This window comes from Saccostrea echinata, unplaced genomic scaffold (assembly GCF_033153115.1).
Source record: "Saccostrea echinata isolate AGI-Se365-2 ecotype Australia unplaced genomic scaffold, CSIRO_AGI_Sech_v1 ptg000029l, whole genome shotgun sequence".
Lineage (NCBI taxonomy): Eukaryota > Metazoa > Mollusca > Bivalvia > Ostreida > Ostreidae > Saccostrea > Saccostrea echinata.
In genome coordinates, this window is record NW_026889778.1 from 13,384,705 (window position 1) to 13,405,425 (window position 20,721).

Genomic DNA, 20,721 nt, shown 5'->3' on the forward strand with positions numbered 1-20,721 from the left:
TTTTTAATTGATATATATTGAAACATACGACAAAAGAGCTCAGCCAAGGGAGATGAGTTGATGATAGAAATAAGAGAAAGGAATCAAGGGACATAATTCAATGTAGAAATTCTAAAATAAAATGTAGTTCCAATTTTTGGAATTTGTTTCACATTCAGACAAAAGGGGCTTAATGAATAAACTCTGATAAAACTGGAAAAGTAATCAAGGGATATCATTTATTCATAGGAATATGAAAAGTAGTTCCGGTTGATATTCTCTCATACTATGACAGAATATCATTTTCGTACTTTAGATGTGGGAAAGAAAACATTGGAAAAGAAACTAATGTTCACGTTTGGTAAGGATCAAATAGAATCAAATTTGAAGATAAAGAACAATGATCATTCTTAAAAGTCCATATAAACACTTAATGAGCACAGCCAACACGTAACTCTTAAAACAGAGATGAGATCAGGTGCCAAGGAGGAGTAAGCATCCCCTGTTGACCGGTAATACCTACCTTGTGCTCTTTGTCATGATCGGGTAAACGGAAAATCTGTAAACAATTCAGTGTGAAAATTATTGCCTAACAATTTGTTTGAAAAAAAAATATTAATCAATATTCAATCTAACAACATATCAAACAAGGTCATTATATCGACCATAGAATTGCAAAATGTTAACTTTAAAGGAGATTGCTGATGTACTTGTATCATCAACTTATTTGTCAATAGCACCAACAGCTCTTGGGGAATTTTTGTCAAAGCATTGAGATAATTTAAACAAAAGGATAATTGGTCAACTACATGTACATATAAATAATATTTTAACCCCACAAGGTGGCCCTATCAAAGGGGAACGACACAGACGGATTAGAAGCAACTGTAAGTTAAATTGCTATTACCAATTTTGACTACCAGCTTAATTTTGACAAATTTATTTAAAAAAAAAATTAATATTACAATGTATGCAGGAAAACATAACAACAAATAAATGTTCTCAAACGTTATGAGGATGTTTGTCAAAAATAAACAAGATTACAATTTTACATGTTTTTATATTATAAAATTTAAATTTTTCCCAATGGTTTGGCAGTTTTGAGATAATTTAAACAAGAGACTAACTGCCACCTACATGTCAATATTTTAACCCCACAGTGTGGCTGTATCAAAAGGATCATGACATTGTGGAACTTGAATCCCTACAACATGGGAAGCTTAAGTTTCAGAATGATTAACGACATAACCTTGATGTTTTGGAAGAGATTTTTTATTGATTTTCTTTCCTGCATAAAATTTAATACAAACCTTACCCCAGGATTCATAATTTGAAAAAAAAAAAAAACTGAATCCACACAATTTGGAATGTTACATATTTCATAATTTAGTGGCCCTGCTGTTGTTGAAAGAGTTGTTTTCCCCAACACATTCGTAAGTAAAATATGGACCCCCTTCTAATGCCCACCCTAACCTTCAGGGACATGATTTGAATAAAATCAAATCTGCACAATTTGAAAATGTTTGCATATTAATATGAATAATTAATATTACCCTGTTGTTCTTGATTAGAAAATGTTAAAGATTTTTTTCTTATATATTCCAATGTAAAACTTAAGTGTCCGCAAGCTGTTTACGACAAATTTCAACCCGAAAATCTCCTTTGAACCTCTACCTCAGGGGTGCTAAATTATTTTTTCAAAATCTTTTGACAAAAAATTGAATTTGTAACTGTCAGGATCTGTAATCTTAATCTTTTCAATGCTTTTATATACATTCAAACAACGTATAGAATGCCAAGTTTGTGTGAAGTGTATTTTGTAGATTGAAGTACAGAACGTAAGTAAACATGTACATTGAAAACCTGCTACAAAAAAAGTTCAGTAACATTCTTTTGTAGAGAACGAAGAGCTAAAGGTTATTCCTGACTGGAATTCAGATTTAAAAATATCTTATTTTATTTTAAAATCATTTCTGAACTTTTGCAAGGTATATTTATCAAACGTTTCTCAAAATAAGTAGAAAAGGTTAAACAGAATCACATTTACTCTTTGTTGTTAATAACATACACACAGAAATCCCAATGAGGAGCACGGATGTGAGAAAGCAAATGACATCTAATATTTTCAGTCCATACTTTTTCAGAAACTTGACCAGAGCGTTCTTTTTTCCAGTGATTCCATTACTTGATACAGAGATAGTGTCATCATACATATCAAACGTCGACGGTTTTTCCAAGTCGTTGTTCATGGGTTCAACTTTGATTTCGCCATTTGTTAATCGTTTATTGGCAATAAACGAGTGAATCACGGTGTTGATCACCATAATTGCACTTCCGATTATGGAATATAGATAATATTTACCTGAAGAGAAATAAACCTTATTACAAAAAGGTGTTATAAAGAGTTAAGCAATCTTAAAAATAATCAACTTCGTTACGAAAGAGGTGTTAACAAAAATAAAAAGTAAACAATCTTAGAAATAAACTTCTTTGTTAAAATCGGTGTAAAATTTAAAATCTCTAAAATGTTCAGTTACCTAGCACTGGTACTGCGTTCGAGTTTTTCGGAATGATGTCTCCAACTTGTACAAGAAACACAACAAAAGCCAAGAATATGGTCATTCCACAGGAGATCTTCTCTCCTTGGTCATTTGGGATGAGGAACGCAAATATTGTCAAACAATTCAGCAAAGCAGAAGGACCGAACATGGTAAAAGTATAATATAGTGACTTTCTAAACAAGCAGAACTTAATGGAAGCAATGTTCAAATACTCTGGGGCCGTGGTCCTGAAGCCGGTGATGGTCCAGATCGGATGGTCAACGGTCATAATGCCTGCCCCCGTTACAGATTGTATTGGGGTGTCTGAAAACTTTAATCGAACCTCCAAGGAAGAGTGTACTGTTAGACCAAACATCATGACACAGCTTTGTACATCGAAGGGGAAATCTTTGGGGTCTAGAGGACAGGAGACTGCCATTTCCCCGGCGTGAGTACAACTTACTTCTCCTGTGTGCTGAATTCTCAATAAATCATCTTTTAAGCCGTTGCTCAGGAAACCTGAATCCATTCTAAAATTCAGTGCAAAATGACAATAAATGATTTTTTTTTAAATATAGGTTTGTGCAGTGTTTGTCTTTTACTGATCATTTCTATTTGAGGTGCCTTACTATAAATTCATTAGTAATCAGCATGCGTAATTAGTACATATTGTATTTAATTCCTGCCCCTCCCTCCCACCCCTAGATCATATTTGAAATGTTAAAATAAATCTGTTTGGTTGAAGAAAATCAACCGTACAATTCACCTGTAATTTGCGTACGCCGATCGTAAAATATCATAGTAAATTATGTATCCATATATCAGAATTGAAACAAAAATAACAATATGCTAAGGAATTTCACATAGTATTAAATATGCATTTATGTATATTTCTTTTTCAAAGAGAAAAAACAAACAAAACAAAAGCTATGGAATTCCATCAAAGGGTCTATTTACAGGTATGGTCATGTTGGACCTTCAAAAGGCTTTTGATACTGTAGATCATGAAATTTTATGCAAAAAACTTAATGCCATTGGAATAAGAAATACTGATTGGTTCAAATCTTACCTATCAAATAGAAAACAGTTTGTACAATTAGAAAATATTATGTCTGACCCAGGTACAGTAAAATGTGGTGTACCGCAAGGCAGTATTTTAGGCCCTCTACTATTTTTAATCTATGTCAATGATATGGCTTCCAGTATTGATCCTGACTGCAAACTTATTTTATATGCTGATGATAGTGCAATCTTATTTTCTCATAAAAATGTAGATTTTATTTCAGAAAAACTTAGTACTGTTTTAAAACAATGTTCAAATTGGCTAGTAGATAATAAGTTTTCTCTACACCTTGGGAAGACTGAATGTATTTTATTTGGATCAAGAAAGAAGCTTTCAAGTGTCCAAGATTTTCACATTGAGTGTAATGGACATACAATACATTCTATGGAAAAAGTTAAATATTTAGGAGTTTTTGTTGATCAATTTTTGAGTGGTGAATTTATTGTTGAGTCCATTGTACAAAAGGTCAACAACAGGTTGCGTTTTTTTATACAGACAAGCTCGTTTTTTGGAAATAAGAAGTAAAATGTTATTATGTTCTGCTTTTATACAATGTCATTTAGATTATGCTTGCTGTGCATGGTATGCAGGTTTGTCAAAGAGTTTGAAAAAGAAATTACAAGTATGTCAAAACAAAATGGTAAGATTTATTCTGAATTTAACTCCTTTACATTCCATAAACTACAAAGTGCTTAGTACATAAAATTATTTAAATATAGAAGACCGGGTACGACAACTCAGATTAAACCATGTGTATAACATATATCATGGTTGTGCGCCATCCTATCTAAGCGAAAATTTTACTTTAAGGTCAGCTGTGTCTTCACGAAACACTACAGCATCCACTGATGAAGATTTTTTTATTCCTCATGTGAAAGCATGTAAAGCGGATACTTTTTTACTATAATGGCATTAAGGACTGGAATTTTTTACCAGCTTTTATTAAATGTACTAAAGGAAAGAGTACTTTTAAGAAACAAGTTAAGAGTTTTATCTTACAAATGGCATTTTAGAACATGAAAGTGATATGTTTCAGCATTAACTTATAAACATATTTTATTATTTTATTGATCCTATATGTTGTCATACTTAAATTAAATTTAACGTGTAAGCAGCGCAGTGCTAAAATTATAGTGCCAAAAATTGTTGTAGTGCTTTAATGATGAAACATTATATTTTTATCTTATTTAGGGTAGGACCCCATTGGAAATAAGCTCTCCAGCTTTCATGGGTTATCCTGGTATCAACTAGTCACTATCTAAAATATGGTTTCCTGAATATTTATTTATAAATCTATTTAAAATTTATGGATTCCCAAATATGGTCTTTTAAATGATATATGTATATTTATGTGTATATGTTTCATGTATGATGACATATGATACCAAATAATAAATGATAATGATAGCATATAGTCACCTGATTTCTGCCAATAGCTTACCGATACTGGTTATAGATATATGATATTGTCATTTGTGTTATCAAGTATGCAAACCTGAATAGTTTATATAAATATAATGTACACGTTATATTGTACCTAATGTACCAAGATTTTGGTTTGAGAGAATAAACTTAATTGAATTAATGCTATGAGAGCATAAATTTAATATTACAACAATCGAACAAGAGGCCCATGGGCCAAAAAGATCACGTGAGTCTCTTTGACCCTGCCTGTTCTTCATCATCGGATTTTTATTTTAAATTTCCCTCTTTAATCTCTAAGAAATTTGACTCCATATTATATTGTATGTACCCAAATCTAGCCCCAAGAGAGCTATGATTTAATCAAAATTGAATCTACACAACACTGGGATGCATCAATATCAATATGATCAACATGACTCTGCTGTTCTGAAGAATTTTCCTGTACATACATGTGCATACATTATGTAAAGTTTGGATCTCTTATTTCGGCCCAACCTAAAGTAATTGCTCGTAATTAAAAAAAATTATTCCACACAACTTACGTATGTTTTTCTAATCAATATGATTTAATGTGGTCTTGCCACCCTTGAAAATACTTATTCCTATATTCTCTCTAATGTAAAACCCCGACCCCCTGTTGTAATCTCAACCTATTCCTGGGGGCCCTGATCTGAAAAAAAACTTTTAAACTACCTGAGAATGCTTGCTTATCAGTATGACTAATAATGACTTTGCTGTTCATATGACGAAGATTTATATATATTCCTGTATAAAGCTTCCTATTTCGGCCCCACCCTATCCCCAGGGGCCATGCAAGATTTGAACAAATTTGAGTCAACACTACTTGAGGATGCTTCCATATATATTCAAAGTAACTAACCAAGACTCTGCTGTTCTTGAGAAGCTAAGAAGATTTTTTTTCTCCTAATGTGGTCCCAACCCTATCCCCATGGTCATGTTTTGAACGAAGAATTTTCACTACCTGAAGAAGCTTCCATATATTTATGACTTATCATAGCTTTGGCTGCTTTGCTTTTTTGGAGAAGAATTAAGGTCTATAATAAAGATTTTTTTCCCCTATATATTCTTATGTACAACTTTTATCACTAAATGTGACCCAATCCTACCTCCGGGAATCTTGATTTGAACAAACTTGAATCTACACTACATGAGGATACATATCAATGGTTACATGTACATGACTAATTTTTTGTGTTAAGACTTTTGACTCTATAGATCTATGTAATTCTCTGATCGGCTTATGTGGCCCTATCTATGCCCGAAGTGTTACGATTTGAACAAATTTTAATCGAAACTGTGGTTCCTGAGAAGATTTTTAAAAAGATGCTACCAAATTTTCACCATTTCGTCATTATCTCCCTTAGAAAAGTCTTGGAGTTTGGTCCTTAATTTGAAAAAAAAGAACTCTCGTCACCCAAGGATACTTTGTGGCAAGTTTGGTTGAAATTGGCCAAGTGATTCTTGAGAAGAAAGCGAACATTTGAAAAGTTGGACAGACAGCGGCCAGATAGACAGAAGGATGGACGCCAAAAAATGTGATCAGAAAAGCTTACGAGCTTTCAGCTCAGGTGAGCTAAAAAGTGGGTAAATCAAAAATTTTAGCAAGAGGAAAGACAAGTACATGTAAAAGGCTTCTTTCGTCTTAAAAAAAGAAACTCAAAATTTCCTTTCTTTCGAAATAACTTAAAAGCCTTTTTCTTATGCCTTGGATAAAGTATCTAGTGATATCTTTTAGCGTTTTCTTTTTTAAATGGTATTTCATAAATCAAAAGATATTTTACTCTTTTCAAAAGTCATGTAAATTTGAACCCCCCCCCCAAAAAAAAAAATATAAATAAATAAATAAATAAAAAACAAATAAATAAATAAAAATTTAGAGGTAAAAGAAGACGTCTTACCCTTTGGCAAATTACTAGTATTTTAATTATCCGTAGTAATAATAAGACTATATTGTGATTTTATCTTATGTGCCCCCCCCTTTTTTTAGAGTGTTTTCCCTACAGGTAAAAAAAAAAAACATTGAGAAATAGATCCCCCCCCCCAATTTTAGTTATATGAGTATGTATCCCCCCCTTGTCAAAAATCGCTATTGGTTTATTGTCAGGAAATTTTAGGGTTCTGTGTTATGTTTTCAAGAGGAAATAATCCTTCCTCCACCTTCGCTGTATAAATATTTCAGGATCGTCCTTTTTTCATTCTCGTAAATGAATATTGTTGCTTTTAAGCGTGGTGTAACTCTTTTGTCTCCATAAGCTGTTCTAAATATATCGTTTTCGACTGATACATAAAAAGAGAGAAGGCTTGCAACTCTTTTTTCATCGTCTGCCTCACCTCGCTTAAACTTCGCCTGATTATTTATCGAAAGAATAAGAAAACATGGAATATGCATACATCAATAAATTCGTTATACATTCTTCTTCCTTTTCATATTTCCATTTAATTTTTATGTGCCCCCGACTTGTAAATATTTCGATTAAATCACCCGCATCTAGGGTAAATTTTGTTGATGTGCACCAGCTGGGACGGAACTTCAATAACGGTAACTCTAACTTTATAAATGTTCTGCATTAAAAAAAAATCCCAGGCTTTGCAATAACAGTATTGTGAAATTTGGTTGTCTAGGTCGTCTGTTAAAAGTTAATCTTCATCCATTTGAATTTGCTAGTTAAAGTTATCTTCAATCTTGTTATTCACAGAACTTACCGTTACATGTTATATGAAGAGAAAATTCGGCATTTATTCCTTCTCGCATTTAATGTTCCGAATGACATTACACGTAATGATGATACCCGAAAATACCGGCACTTCCGTCCTAGCTCGAATTTACCCTAGATGCAGGTGATTTAATCGAAATATTTACAAATCGGGGGCATATAAAAAAGACAATAGAGTTACATTATTGATAACATATACAGTGCATATTAGAATACAAAAATAGAAGGTGACTCGACCCCAGATTTAAAAAGAAAAAAAAATGGAAGGGGGGGGGGGGCGTTCATACCCCAAGTGCCTGTGGTAGTGTGTATAGTTATTTAATGTAACATACTTGTTAAGAACATAAATAGGAGGGGTCCAGGCTTCTTTACCGATAACTACAATAGAGCTGACATTGTACTTCTCTTTATTCCACCTCATTAGTTCGTCTCTCCAGCTCTGCATGAAAGAAAGAATTGTTTGTTGGATTTAATAGAAACATTAAATAGCATTTGACAAAACGAGCGTCCGAATTTTCAAAAAAAAAAAAATTAAAAGAATTTTAAATACCATTTCTAAATTTCCCATGATTGTGAATTTTCCATCAATTTCATCCTGGAAAAAGAAACAATTATATAATTTCAAGAGAAGATTAATTTTCTACAAAGAGAAAAAAAAAGTTTTTGATCCAAAATTAGGAAAACAAATTATTCAAATAAATTACGTAAAGTCTACAGTGTCTGCATCGAAATCAAAATAAGAGGATCTTAATTTAAACTTCTGAATCTACAAATAAATTAAAACATCTATAGGGTCTGAGAAATCAGCAAAAAGCCTTGCGATCCATGCACGGATGAATAAGTGATATCTTAGAGTTGTAACAAATTTTTACTTGACTAATAAAGCCATGTGATTGCTACGCAATAAACTGTGATAAGTTCCTATAATAACCAATCGAGTGATACATGTCAGCCATTTACACGGTGTAATGAGCTCTGATGAGGTTTTTCTTACCAACGATGTCGTCAATGACAAGTTGACATCTCTATGTTTTGTCGAGTCTTTACTTAGTAACATTTTCAACAACAAATCATGAGATCCATGACGTGATTATATCTCTAGTCTACATGCTCTCGTGAGTTTTAGATCCCAACCAAACAACTTCAGAAACATTTTGACCCCTGACAATGTAATGTTAATGCAGTGACTGTTGGCGTAACGAGTTCTTACCAATCCAACAACAAACCCCGTGACCCACGACAGCGTGACATTTATAGGCTCAGAAGAGTCCCTAGGTAATGCTAACGGGTTGTGCCTAGTGGTGTTGAAGAGATCAGATCTTAGTTCCTGTTCATTACACAGTATACCTGCAAAGATACATTTTATCTGAAAATCAAACATCACAGATATATTTCATTTGAAAATCAAACATCACAGATATATTTCATCTGAAAATCATACATCACAGATATATTTCATCTGAAAATCATACATCACAGATATATTTCAATTATATATGTATCTTAATGTTATGATTCTTTTTTTTTTTTTTTTTTTTTTTTTTTTTTTTTTTTTGCATCAAATTTATAATTTCTATTTCCATATTTTGATAATGGTCTTGCCTGTCTGCTGAATTTTTAAACGAAAAGGAAACCATTTCAAGTACACGTATTTAATAAAGAATGAGTGCACTTTAGAGCGTCATTTGGAACCTTTTCGGCCACCCATTTTAAGCCTTGAATTAGACTATATCGCTAAGTTAATCTATGATTATTGTGCATACATATGCTTTTGATATTTTTACTTCGAATTTTTTGTTTAGCATATTTCTATAATTTCACACGACGACATTGAAAAGAACATGTATAGGCCTCAAATTCCGGAAAGAATGAGTGCACTTTAGTACGTCATTTGGAACCTTTTCGGCTACCCATTTTAAGCTTTACATTACAATATATCACTTAATTAATCTATGATTATTGTGCAAGTATATTCTTTTGATATTTATTCCTTGAATTTTTTGTCAAACATATTTCTATAATTACAGACAATGTCATTGAAAAGAACATGTAGAAGCCTTAAATTCCGGAAATTTGAACGGGACCACTTTCGTATTTAAGGTATCCGCAAATAGGCGGAGACATTTAAATCGCATGGATGTGGAATGTAAACATTAGCACATATAATTTTTTTTTCGCACTGCGAATTTAAATGGAGAAGAGAGAGATTGTGTAGTTTCATGGTGCACAAATAATAAAAGATTCTAGTGTTTAGGGATGGGGAAGATGTCTCGCCCTGCAGACCATTATACAGAGGCGACATGAGCCTGTACATGTACAACGTACTTACTAATCACACTGTCAATGCCAGAATTCTTTCAAAACACCCCTAATGAAAAAATACAAAGTAAAATAAGAGACATATAATCTTCAAACCCTATTAAAATTTGCGCAAATATCTTCCATAGTTTGAAGTTGGAAGTACGATAGATACTGTCACAATAGAAACTTTCAATGACAAACACAATGAAATATTCAATGAAAGCCTTAGCGTATCGAACAGTGGAATGTCACGTGAGTAAAGTGATTATAATATCAATCGTTGACACTCGGTGAACTGTTAATTTAGTGGCTAATTCGACCATAGTTTGGAGACTTTTTCAAAAAATTAGATATGAGCCGCAATTTGTCCAACATTGTCCTTTGGATATGTTGAAGTTTAAATTAAAATACACATTCTGTGCAAATGAGACCAATGGACAGGTTGCGGCTCGATGTAAACAATGTCTTTGAAAACTGGTATGCATATGAATAACAATAGAAATGTGACAAAACTGTTAGACCCCCGTCTCAAAAGCTAGTGTCGCTCGGCATTATTTAATACTTTCATGTAATATAATATACCAAAACCTGCTCTTAAGACATTGTTTAATACCTATAAAACATAAAGTTTATGAACTTCGGAATTTTATTTTGCGCAAAAAACCGGGACCCAACTCTCATAGCTTAAGTGCACTCATCCTTTGAACGGACCAGTTTCGAATTTAAGGTACCCGCAAATGATATTTAAATCGCATGAAGTGGACACATAACGTAAACAAATGGAGGAGAGAGAGATTGTGTATGATTCACACAAATAATAAATGATTCAAGACTATACGTACATATTGATAATTTTTATGATCCGTATCCGTATGTTTGCTGCCTAGCACCGAATCAGCTCAATATCTTAAGTTTTCGTATATATCTGTATTTTTTAGGAAAGATTCACATTTATATGGCTTCGATGTCACACTACATTTAATCGTAATTCACTGTACATGTTGTATGTAGTAATACAAACGTGTAGTGAAACAATTAAAGTATTACATGTATGTAGTACTCACGGTGATACATATTTTATTATATGCATGTATAGATAAATAACACTTGGAAATGAAATATAAAGTTTTAACTGAAAATTTGAGTTGCTAGGTTAACATGAAAATTCTAAGAAATACAAACTATATGTGAAGATTATGCACTTCATGTAATGCTATTGATGATGAATTTCATTTCTTTTTACAATGTCATTGTAATATACAAGCAAGGAATATACTTATAAAAGCCATGCTAGATAATTATTGTTCCTCATTCTATCTCGAATCACCCATACAGAAACTTGAATATATATACTTAGTCCAACTCGTGAAGTTATACTGACTGTTTGCACTTTTATAAAACAATCATTAAAATTAAGAAATAAAAGGTCCACATCGGTGTAACATATATTGAGTAAATTACTGAAATTGTGCCTATTGTTATTATATATTATTCATTGTCCTCTGGGTTTTTTTTTATTTTGCAATAAAGAAATTATAAATGTAATTTAAATTAACATTTTTTGACGGAACAAGTGTATTTGATATTAAAAAACATGGTCAAAGAAAATTCTACAACGTTACTATGTCGATAATCACTCGCAAATGTCTTCAATATCTGTTTCATTTCTGCAATCTAAATATTGTCACGTATGATACTATTGTTTAGGGATGTGTCTGTAGATGCTTACAGACCATAATACAGAGGCGACATGAGATAGCTCAGCTACATGTACCTACTAATTGTGCACCTGATTTGCACTGGCAATACCAGAATTTCTTTCAAAATTCCAAACGAAAAACACAGTTTAGTGAAAGAAGATGAGGTAAACTTTAAGACCTTAATAAAATTTTCGCAAAATTCTTCAATATTTTGAAGTTGCTCAGGCCGGTACACACGGCGAGAGTTGTAATATAATACAAGTATTATATTTATATTATTATACTTCCCTGTACACACGCTTATACATGTCTTATTAGATTGTTAATAGACTTTAGGTATTTCTACGTGTTTCCCTCGCATTATCTCTCTCTCTCTCTCTCTCTGCACTGCATTAAAACTGAAAAGACCACCATTATGGAAACAGCGGCGGAACACTCGTACGTGTACTTGGTGCACATAATGTATCGCTAGATGAGGTGCAAAGAGAAGGCCCCAGAAGTTATAAAAACTTCTTTAGAATAGATAGTGTAGCATTTGAGCAACTTTTACAACATTTAATCACATGTAGTTACTCCTTTTGATCTCCTTCCCATAAATCATATGTTTACTGCTAAAGTCGACCTTTATTTACCATGTGCTTTTTTTGTTATGATAAAAATAGGATGACCCCAATGTGAGTAATTTTGATTGTATTAAAAATGAAAGGTAAGTTAAGACTTGTATAAGAAATAGAGCATTGCCCTTTTCTTAATAGTTTTATAAGATTCGAAAAAATCTTATGATTAACTGTATTAAAAGTCTATCCATAGTGAGATTTTGCACTTAAATACATATTCGTGTGTACAGCCATGAAGTCGATTGACAGACACAATGAAAGCATATCGAACAGTGGAATCACGTGAGTAAAGTGATTATAATATTAAACGGGTCAAAATAGGTTGACACTCGGTGACCTGTTAATTTAGTAGCTAACTTGACTGACGTTTGGAGAATTTTTCAAAAAAAATACATATGAGCCGCAAATTGTCCAACATTGCCCTTTGGATATGTATAAGTTTAAATCAAAATACACATTCTGTGCAAATGAGACGAATGGACAAGCTGCGGCTCGATGCAAACAATGTCGTTGAAAACTGGTATGCATATGAATAACAATAGAAATGTGACAAAACTCCTATACCCCGTCGCAAAAACCAGTGTCGCTCGGCATTATTTAATATTTCCATTTGATATAATATATCAAATCCTGCTCTTAAGATATTGTTTAATAATACTGATTCAAAAAGTTTATAAACTTTAGATGTATTCACTATTACAAAAGAATTGACCTATAGGAGAGAACAATTTCCCGGAAAAAAGTTACATTTAAAAATCAATCTTTATTCATTGTTTTCTACTGTATATATATATAAATTTTTCAAATTTGTATTTTACAACTAAAATTTATTATTTACAAGTTTACAATAAACCTCCAAAGTGGGCCGAAACACCACTATGTCCGTTAAAGCGTTGATTTTTGCATGAATTTTGGCCTAGAAGTCCTTCAGGGCAGGCCTGCCCCTAAATAAAATTGTGATATTTTGATAGGTTGGGATGTAAGGAATTATTTTAGATCGGATTTTTTTTAGGGGCACCCCTGCCCTAGGGTCGAAATTCACAAAAAAAACTACGAAAAATAAGGAAACCTGATTTTGACAATCTGCTTCAAATTTATACAATGCAATTTTATAGTCTGAATAGCTCAGTTAATATATGTGTGAAGTCGGGGGTTCGAATCCACCTGGTGCCACACTTTTATAGTTTTAAATTTTCACGTTTTCAAAGACTATTTTAATTTTTTTTTATAGGCTTGTTTATTTTCCTTCAATTATCTATCCTTGATTCATTCCCATTCTTGATATAAAAACACCAGAGAAAGATCAAATCGTAGCAATCCAATGTACAGTTGTCAGTCAAGCGGAACACTTTCTCCGAGGACAAGAATAACTCACACTGTGTTACATGTTCTCGATACAGGTATTCTCGGCAGCATTAAGCTGCGATGAATTTCAATAGAATATATTCCTTTGAATTAAATCACATTGCTTTTATTCCGTCTGTGCTACTAGTGCTTGTCTGGGTTACATGTGGTATTTTACGTATTGCTTGAATTATTTGAAATTAATATATTTAGAATAACATAAATGATTTTTTGTTTTCAATGTTCTAAGATCTTAAGTTTTGAAACAGTTGGGCTACATGTATCAGTAACTGTACTCCCTTGGATTTCATTTAGGCCTATATAATTTGCACACATTAATGGCATGTTTTTATTATATCCAACGGAAATGTGTTGTAAAATAAATAGCCTGGACATAAAGAATAGAATTCCAAAGACAGTAGACATAGCCATTATGTACAATGAGAAGTAAAGAAAAATATCAATTATTACATTTGGAGATAACAAACTCAGAATATTAATGAAAGTGTTCCTACTAACTCTACTTACTGAAATAAAGATTTATGAAAAACAAATTGTTACATGTATTCAGCTTCTAGTCATTAACCGAAACGGAAATCGACAAGCTTTTTGTAGAGAAAAAAACCAAGCCCGGCCCTATAGGTCAGATCCCTTATATTTATATAGAAGTGAACATTTCGGAAATTTACTTTTGGCAAAGCATCGGGACCCAACTTTCATAGCTTAAGTGAACTGATCCTTTCAGTGTCAAAAAACCCTACTGATTTCATTATTTTACACACACTGCGAGAGAGAGAGAGAGAGAGAGAGAGAGAGAGAGAGAGAGTTTTCAGACACCTTTACTTACTGCTTAGCGTTCCAAGTAAACCTAAGAGTACCAGTAATGCCATGTTAGATTATAATTTTCTTTCTACTTTTGCATGTTCCTGATAATCATTAAGACAGAAATACAACTGTACCGCGAGTCACCCACTCTAAACTAAAAATTGATTTGATTAAATCATTTTCTAAGGCCTCTTTTGTTGAGCCCATTAAGGATGAATTAGAGTAAATAAAATGGTGATGTCTGTGTATTTAGTAATTATTCACTTCAATTCGAGCAACATTTACTGAATAAGGTTTTTAACAGATGCACATGTTTAATTAACTTGAAAGGTATGGTATCCTTTTAATGAGAATAAAGAAGTAATTTTTCTCTCATACATTTATGATCATAGTGTTCAAGTAAAGAAATCGATATTATTTCGTTGTGATATCTACCGCTGTCGACAGATGATGGCAACATTGCTCAATTAATAAACAATAAAATGCCTTCTTTGTTTGCTAAGGAATATTTTTAATTTATAAATTTTGTGCTCATATAAAACGCATGCACAGGTAGAGGTGGGCTCTGGAGCGTGACACTTGCATTTAGAAGTAATATTTACTAATTGATTACAGTATTGCAAGTTGTCAAATACAATTTTATTTGATTTTCTCTCTATACACACATCAATATAACTGTTCAATATATTGATTATTCAGTGCATGTTCTACACAGGGAAATTATATTAAATCATATAATGATTTTTGCCGAAAGAATTTTTTGCAGAAAAATCTTGTTCGTCATAATTTCAAACCTTTCAGCTATAAGAACTTTAATCTAAATATACTTAATTCATAAATTGAATATGACTTTTATATATTTGAAGCTATAGGCATTTTTGTACGCCTTGTTCGCCGTTCTTCTTTTAATAACGGGAAAATTAATGTTATTTAAATTCAGAAACCTAAATCTGTCCTAGATATTCAAAGAGTGAAATCTTGGTGATAGACCCTAAATGGGATCAGAAACTGAACTGCAATTAAGTTACATTTTGAATTTATCTTAATTTATCCCAAGATTTATTTCATGTACAATAAGTTTCCATGGAATATTAATTTTCGTTAAAACAATAAATATTACTATGTCTTTTATTTCCTAAACAAAAATTAAATGGCATAATTTTTATATTTCAAGAAAATTTATAAAATATTTGGTAAAACTCCGGAGCTTCGGGGCCCTCACCAGCAGGCACGTAGTATCAGGGGAGCCTCCCCCTACTTATTCCCAAAACTTAACCTTTTACTATTGAAAATGTACATTGAAAGGATGGACCCCCACTGTTTGTTGCACCATTGCTAAATCATGGTAATTTGATAATGTATTAATAAGAATTTGGTTTGTGAAAGATGGACACCCCTCCCTCCCCCCTCATCAAACACACACACACGCACAAGAAATAGGAATTCGAATTTTGACAATCTTCCTTTTTCGTCCTTGCTTGTCAAAATTTATAAAGTTGTAATTTTTTCCTGGCTGGCAAAAACTATGTTACGTACCTGACCAGAGCCCTTAAACACTGGGGAGAGGGGGCTCAAGACCCCCAACCCCCTGCCGTTCTCTGCGTACACATCATTTCTACTCTGGCTACGCGCCTATTCGGTATTATATTTTTTTTCTCGGGGGGGGGGGGGGGGGGATATAACATAATACATGTATCAGTCTGTGATATAACACAATACATGTATCAGTCTGTCAGAATCAGATAACAAACTGTTATTTAGAGGTGAGGTAAGATTGATAGTCACGATATTGGCCATAATAGTATAATTATTGTACATTTTTAAAATATCCTGACTAGATCTAGAAGAAAAGCATGCCGTTTTTTTTTTCGGAAAAAAAAACTGAAAAGAGGAATAGTGGGCGGGGGGGGGGGGGTAGGGGGAGGAGCAGGGTGTCGAGAAAATAGGAAAAAATATTAAGTTTTCTGGACAAGAAAATGTGGTTACATGTATTGCATGATAGATAATACATAATGGGTGATGGATATTTCGTCTCAGCTTTTCAGTCTTGTTCATGCTAATTAAGTACTGCTCGAAGAAATTATAAAGAAAACTGTTTATTGAAGAGATTATTGGTTTGTCCAATAAAAATTTTGCTTAAATCAATTTGTCATATTGATGAAAATTGAATTTTAAACCAGGAATTCATTTTCTATGACACCACTTGATGTCCAAGTTGGCTTGTCGTGTTTCCCGCGCCACAATCCCTTTAATATGCAGTTACCGTTCTTGGCATTAGAACTCTTTCGTACCTAATTGGAACGTTGATGCAGACTGTTTGGGGAATCACTGTAGTTTTACAAATATAATTGATCTAACTCTTATCTTCTATAAACGGTAAGTCATAAATTGTTATTATCTACATCATAAATCATTGCAAGTGACGCAACTCACTCAGTCTAGCGTTAAATGTTTGAAAGCTTTTAAAACAACAAATTTAAAAAAAAAAAATGGCCTCCTTGATAAAGTTTCGCTCACTGGCAGGCACATATTTCATTTGGTCCTGCGAAATGCATCAGACTGTCGGTCCGAATGTCCGGTATTAAATTTTTTTTTTCGCGATCACTGCATTTAGGAAAGGGGGGGGGGGGGCACACAACATAACTTCTTCGTCAAACCGTCAGACGTTAATATTCAGGGGTCACAACCGTTTGTCGTATAAAATAAGGCTGGTTTTAATTTTTAATGCGTATTTTGAACAATTCAATGGATATTTCTGCATTTTTTTTATATACATGTCATGTTGTAAATTTTGAATTTACCGGGTGGCAGAAAATCACAAAATTTACAACATGACAACTCGGTCATGTTGTAAAATTTGTATTTACTGCCACTTTGTTCTGTTGTAAATTCTGTATTTACTGCCATCCGGTAAATTCAAAATTTAAAACATGACATACACCTTATATGGAGTTCTGCAACATAGGATATTTGATCCCGCCAATATCATTATGCATCTGTACTAGTACTCTTTGGATAATTGAACTAAATCTAAAAAGAAAAAAAATACACCAAAAAACATCATTTTTTCCATGATAAAAATTTCAGAACCGCATTTTTAATGGATTATTATTATAATAGAGTTTTGAGTTTCATTGTCACTTGTTTAAGAGAAATTTAAATTATAATTAACCCTATAGCATATTTTATTCAGAGATTTACTAGAGAGAAATGAAGACTTGAAAAAAAAAAATCATATAAATTTCTGCTGTACTTATTTTATTTTGTCCACATGAAACTCCAATGATCAACCATCGGTAAATTAAAGAGAGATAATTTAGCTTACCAATTCAATTCAATTTAATTTGTTTATTTACCAATTTAGGGCCCTCATGGGGCAAAAAGAAAGTACACTGTAAACCATTCTTACCATTCTACTTCAGATTTGGCTCATTCATGTATGATGGATGTTGGTGTACTTCACACTGGAGTCACCCTGTTTCTAATGCTACTGAGTCCGCCCTTCACATCAGCCTATGGTAAGTACATGTATACTCCGAAGTACTTGACACTGAATATTTTATTTTATCACTATGGTTAGTATGCTGTACAAGGGGGAATACACAAGGGTGGAAGATGGGACTTGGTATTCAATGGGGGCCTAATACCTCCATCCCCCTTCCTGGATTTTCACACACTGTCAGGTACTTGTGGACAGGATGTATGCAGAGACAGTGTGAACCGACATTTTAGGTTAAAATAAAATACATGTAAATACATGTTTTTAAACCCAGAAGGATCAGTGGCGTACAACGTAAACAAACCGGAGTGGCATACCTTTCTCTCTTATAATGTATAGTGGGGTATTTTTGTGTGCAACGATTATTTTGGGGTTTTCACGATTTTTACCTATGGTACACATGATGAATAAGGGTAATAAATATAATTTGTGAAAAAAAAATGTCCAACAAGCCCCTGGGTTGAATATCGGGGGGGGGGGGGTCCTGTGCTTAACATTAGAAAAGTTACGACCTACATGTAGATAATTATGTATATCCTTATACTTATGACGTAAAATCACTTTTCTTGCCCCTTACTTAAATAATAAAATAAAATCATTCAAAGTCTTCTTCATGTGAACTGTTTTAGCATGGGGGGTAATCGTGTTAAAAAATCCAGACTTGTAAGTTTGTAATCCAAAGTTGCAATCGTATCAGTTTCATATTCTACATATATAAGTAGGTAATTCCGACATCCTAGCATTATACAACTGTGTTGACTTTGAGTTTATACTATGAATGTGTGTATTTTTGATGCTGTAAACTATGTTTTCCCGATTTTATATTGCCGCGCTCTGAATAAAACACAAAGACAATTCACAAGTTTACAAATGTAAAGTGTACATGTTTGTCGAATTTTGATCATGAGAAACTATGGAGGGGCATCAATGCCACGATTCTTTTTAAATTTTCTTATTTTCTTTTAACTAATTCGACAGTTTCGACCTAAATAAAATCAAAATAGTCTTTTTTTTTACCTCATCAAAGAGGTTTATTCTGCACTCTTAACACAGTGTGCATTACCTAAGCACATTTAGTGTAACTTGAAAAACCCGATATTAAATTAGAAAACCAAAGTTAGGCCTATAGAATTTTTTCCTCTTTCCTCTGTTTCCATGCTAACAATGGGCAATTTTAAAATTTTGATGCTGTCTGCACAGCTAGAAATACCGATCGTCATTTCTGTTAAGTTTTATAAACATAAAAATATGACCCCGGCAGTATCTAAAATCTCCATTTCTGAGTTCAAGCACTGTATTAACTTTTTCTTCAGGACGGGGGGGGGGGGGGGGGGGGTTGATTTATTTATGTGTAGCGAAAGTTATCTGGAATTAAATTCTAAAACATGTTTTTTTGATAATGAGTGTAGGTGGTGATTTTTCAAAAGTACCATTTTTTTTTACCAAGATATTAATCTGTAGCTTGTTTATTATTTTACAGTGAATGGCAGACATGAAAAGGGTTCTCAACACTCATAAATTTAATTACAAAAGCTCAATATTACTACAAACAATTAATGTAGGAAAGCAGGCACTTGGAAAGCAATTTCAGTTTAAGGGCACAACTTAACAATTTCAGTGGGTGGGGGCACAGCGGAACAAGAAATATTCTTTTACAAGAAAAAAAAATGGGGGGGGGGCTTTATTATTGATGGGACACGACCATCGAGTAGTTTTGTTCTGAGGACCCCCCCCCCCTCCCCCGGGGGCTTCCTTCGGGCCTGAAAAGAGAGGAATCTTTGACAATACTTACTGTGGTAAATTTGCTTGAAATAGATTCCTGTTTGTGGTTTTTATGTTCAGTTGGCAGCAAACTCATTTTGTAACAATTGATTTTCAATCTTACTTTTAATAACATCAATCAAAATAACAAGGAATCAGAATTTAATGTGTTTACTTTACAGATCAATTCGTCATTCCTGGTGTTACTCAAGCAAATTTGAGATCACATCATGGCTACTTGTATGCTTCGAGAGCAGTGGACGGAATCTTTAGCTTAAGTGGTTTGCAATGCTCCCATAGTGGTGACTATTTTGATGGTGTTCTAGTAAATCGGACGTGGCTATGGATAGATTTAGTTAATACCGTCAGTGTTAAATCAGTCAAATTTTGGTACAGAAATGACAGTAAGTCAAAATTAGATCAGAGTATTATTTTTTAAGCTCTCCCTGAGCCATGGGTTCAGGCGAGCTTTTCTGTTATAGTTGTCTGGCGTCCGTCTGTCTCGAGCCAGGTGTTGTCTGTAACCTGCACACTTTTCATTAAATTTGAATCTTTTTACTTAAAAAAGACCGGACAAACTTCAAACAAACATAACTGGTGTATAGGGAATTCAAATTTGTTCAATGAAGAAACAAGCCCTCTTTCAAAGGAAATAATTATAAGAAATAGGGAAAATGTCATTGAAAAACATTCTTCTCAAGAACCACTCAGCGAGTAAAAATTAACTTATATGAAGGCTCTCTTTACATTGGAGTCTTGAATCAAGTTTGTCTAAATAATGGCCCTGACAGGGATTAGGGTGGGCCGTGCCACCAAAGGGTATCAAAGTTTTACTTTCCTATATATATATATATATATATATATATATATATATATATATATATATATATATATATATATATATATATATATATGAAAAAAAATTGATCTTC

General features: G+C 33.0%; 3 protein-coding genes across 5 annotated transcripts in view; 2 read left to right on the top strand and 1 right to left on the bottom strand.

Annotated features, from left to right (window-relative positions):
* Nucleotides 1-20,721, top strand: part of LOC133195621 (uncharacterized) — a 238,631-nt gene that overhangs the window by 198,360 nt on the left and 19,550 nt on the right. The window lies entirely within an intron of this gene.
* LOC133194998 (acetylcholine receptor subunit beta-type unc-29-like) lies at nucleotides 1,919-14,594 on the bottom strand. The gene is made up of 6 exons (XM_061330887.1): nucleotides 14,552-14,594; nucleotides 8,953-9,089; nucleotides 8,293-8,337; nucleotides 8,075-8,181; nucleotides 2,517-3,049; nucleotides 1,919-2,341 (listed from the first exon to the last, which is right to left on the bottom strand). The coding sequence occupies exons 1-6, from the start codon at nucleotides 14,592-14,594 to the stop codon at nucleotides 2,007-2,009; spliced, it is 1,200 nt and encodes a 399-aa protein (XP_061186871.1). The 3' UTR covers nucleotides 1,919-2,006.
* The window catches only part of LOC133195620 (multiple epidermal growth factor-like domains protein 10), a 100,873-nt gene continuing 98,108 nt past the window's right edge, over nucleotides 17,957-20,721 (top strand). For all 3 annotated transcript variants that reach the window (XM_061331508.1, XM_061331509.1, XM_061331511.1), the window contains exons 1-2: nucleotides 17,957-18,047; nucleotides 19,972-20,193. In XM_061331508.1, the coding sequence (XP_061187492.1) occupies nucleotides 17,969-18,047; nucleotides 19,972-20,193 (301 nt within the window). In that variant the 5' untranslated portion in view covers nucleotides 17,957-17,968. The remainder of the gene's footprint in view (nucleotides 18,048-19,971; nucleotides 20,194-20,721) is intronic.

Coding starts and splice junctions, on each gene's coding strand:
- LOC133194998 (XM_061330887.1), bottom strand. CDS start 14,594: ATGGCATTACTGGTACTCTTAGGTTTACTTGGAACGCTAAGCA. Junction 9,090..14,551: donor TTTACTTGGAACGCTAAGCA/GTAAGTAAAGGT, acceptor GTATCTTTGCAG/GTATACTGTGTAATGAACAG. Junction 3,050..8,074: donor CCTATTTATGTTCTTAACAA/GTATGTTACATT, acceptor ACTGAATTTTAG/AATGGATTCAGGTTTCCTGA.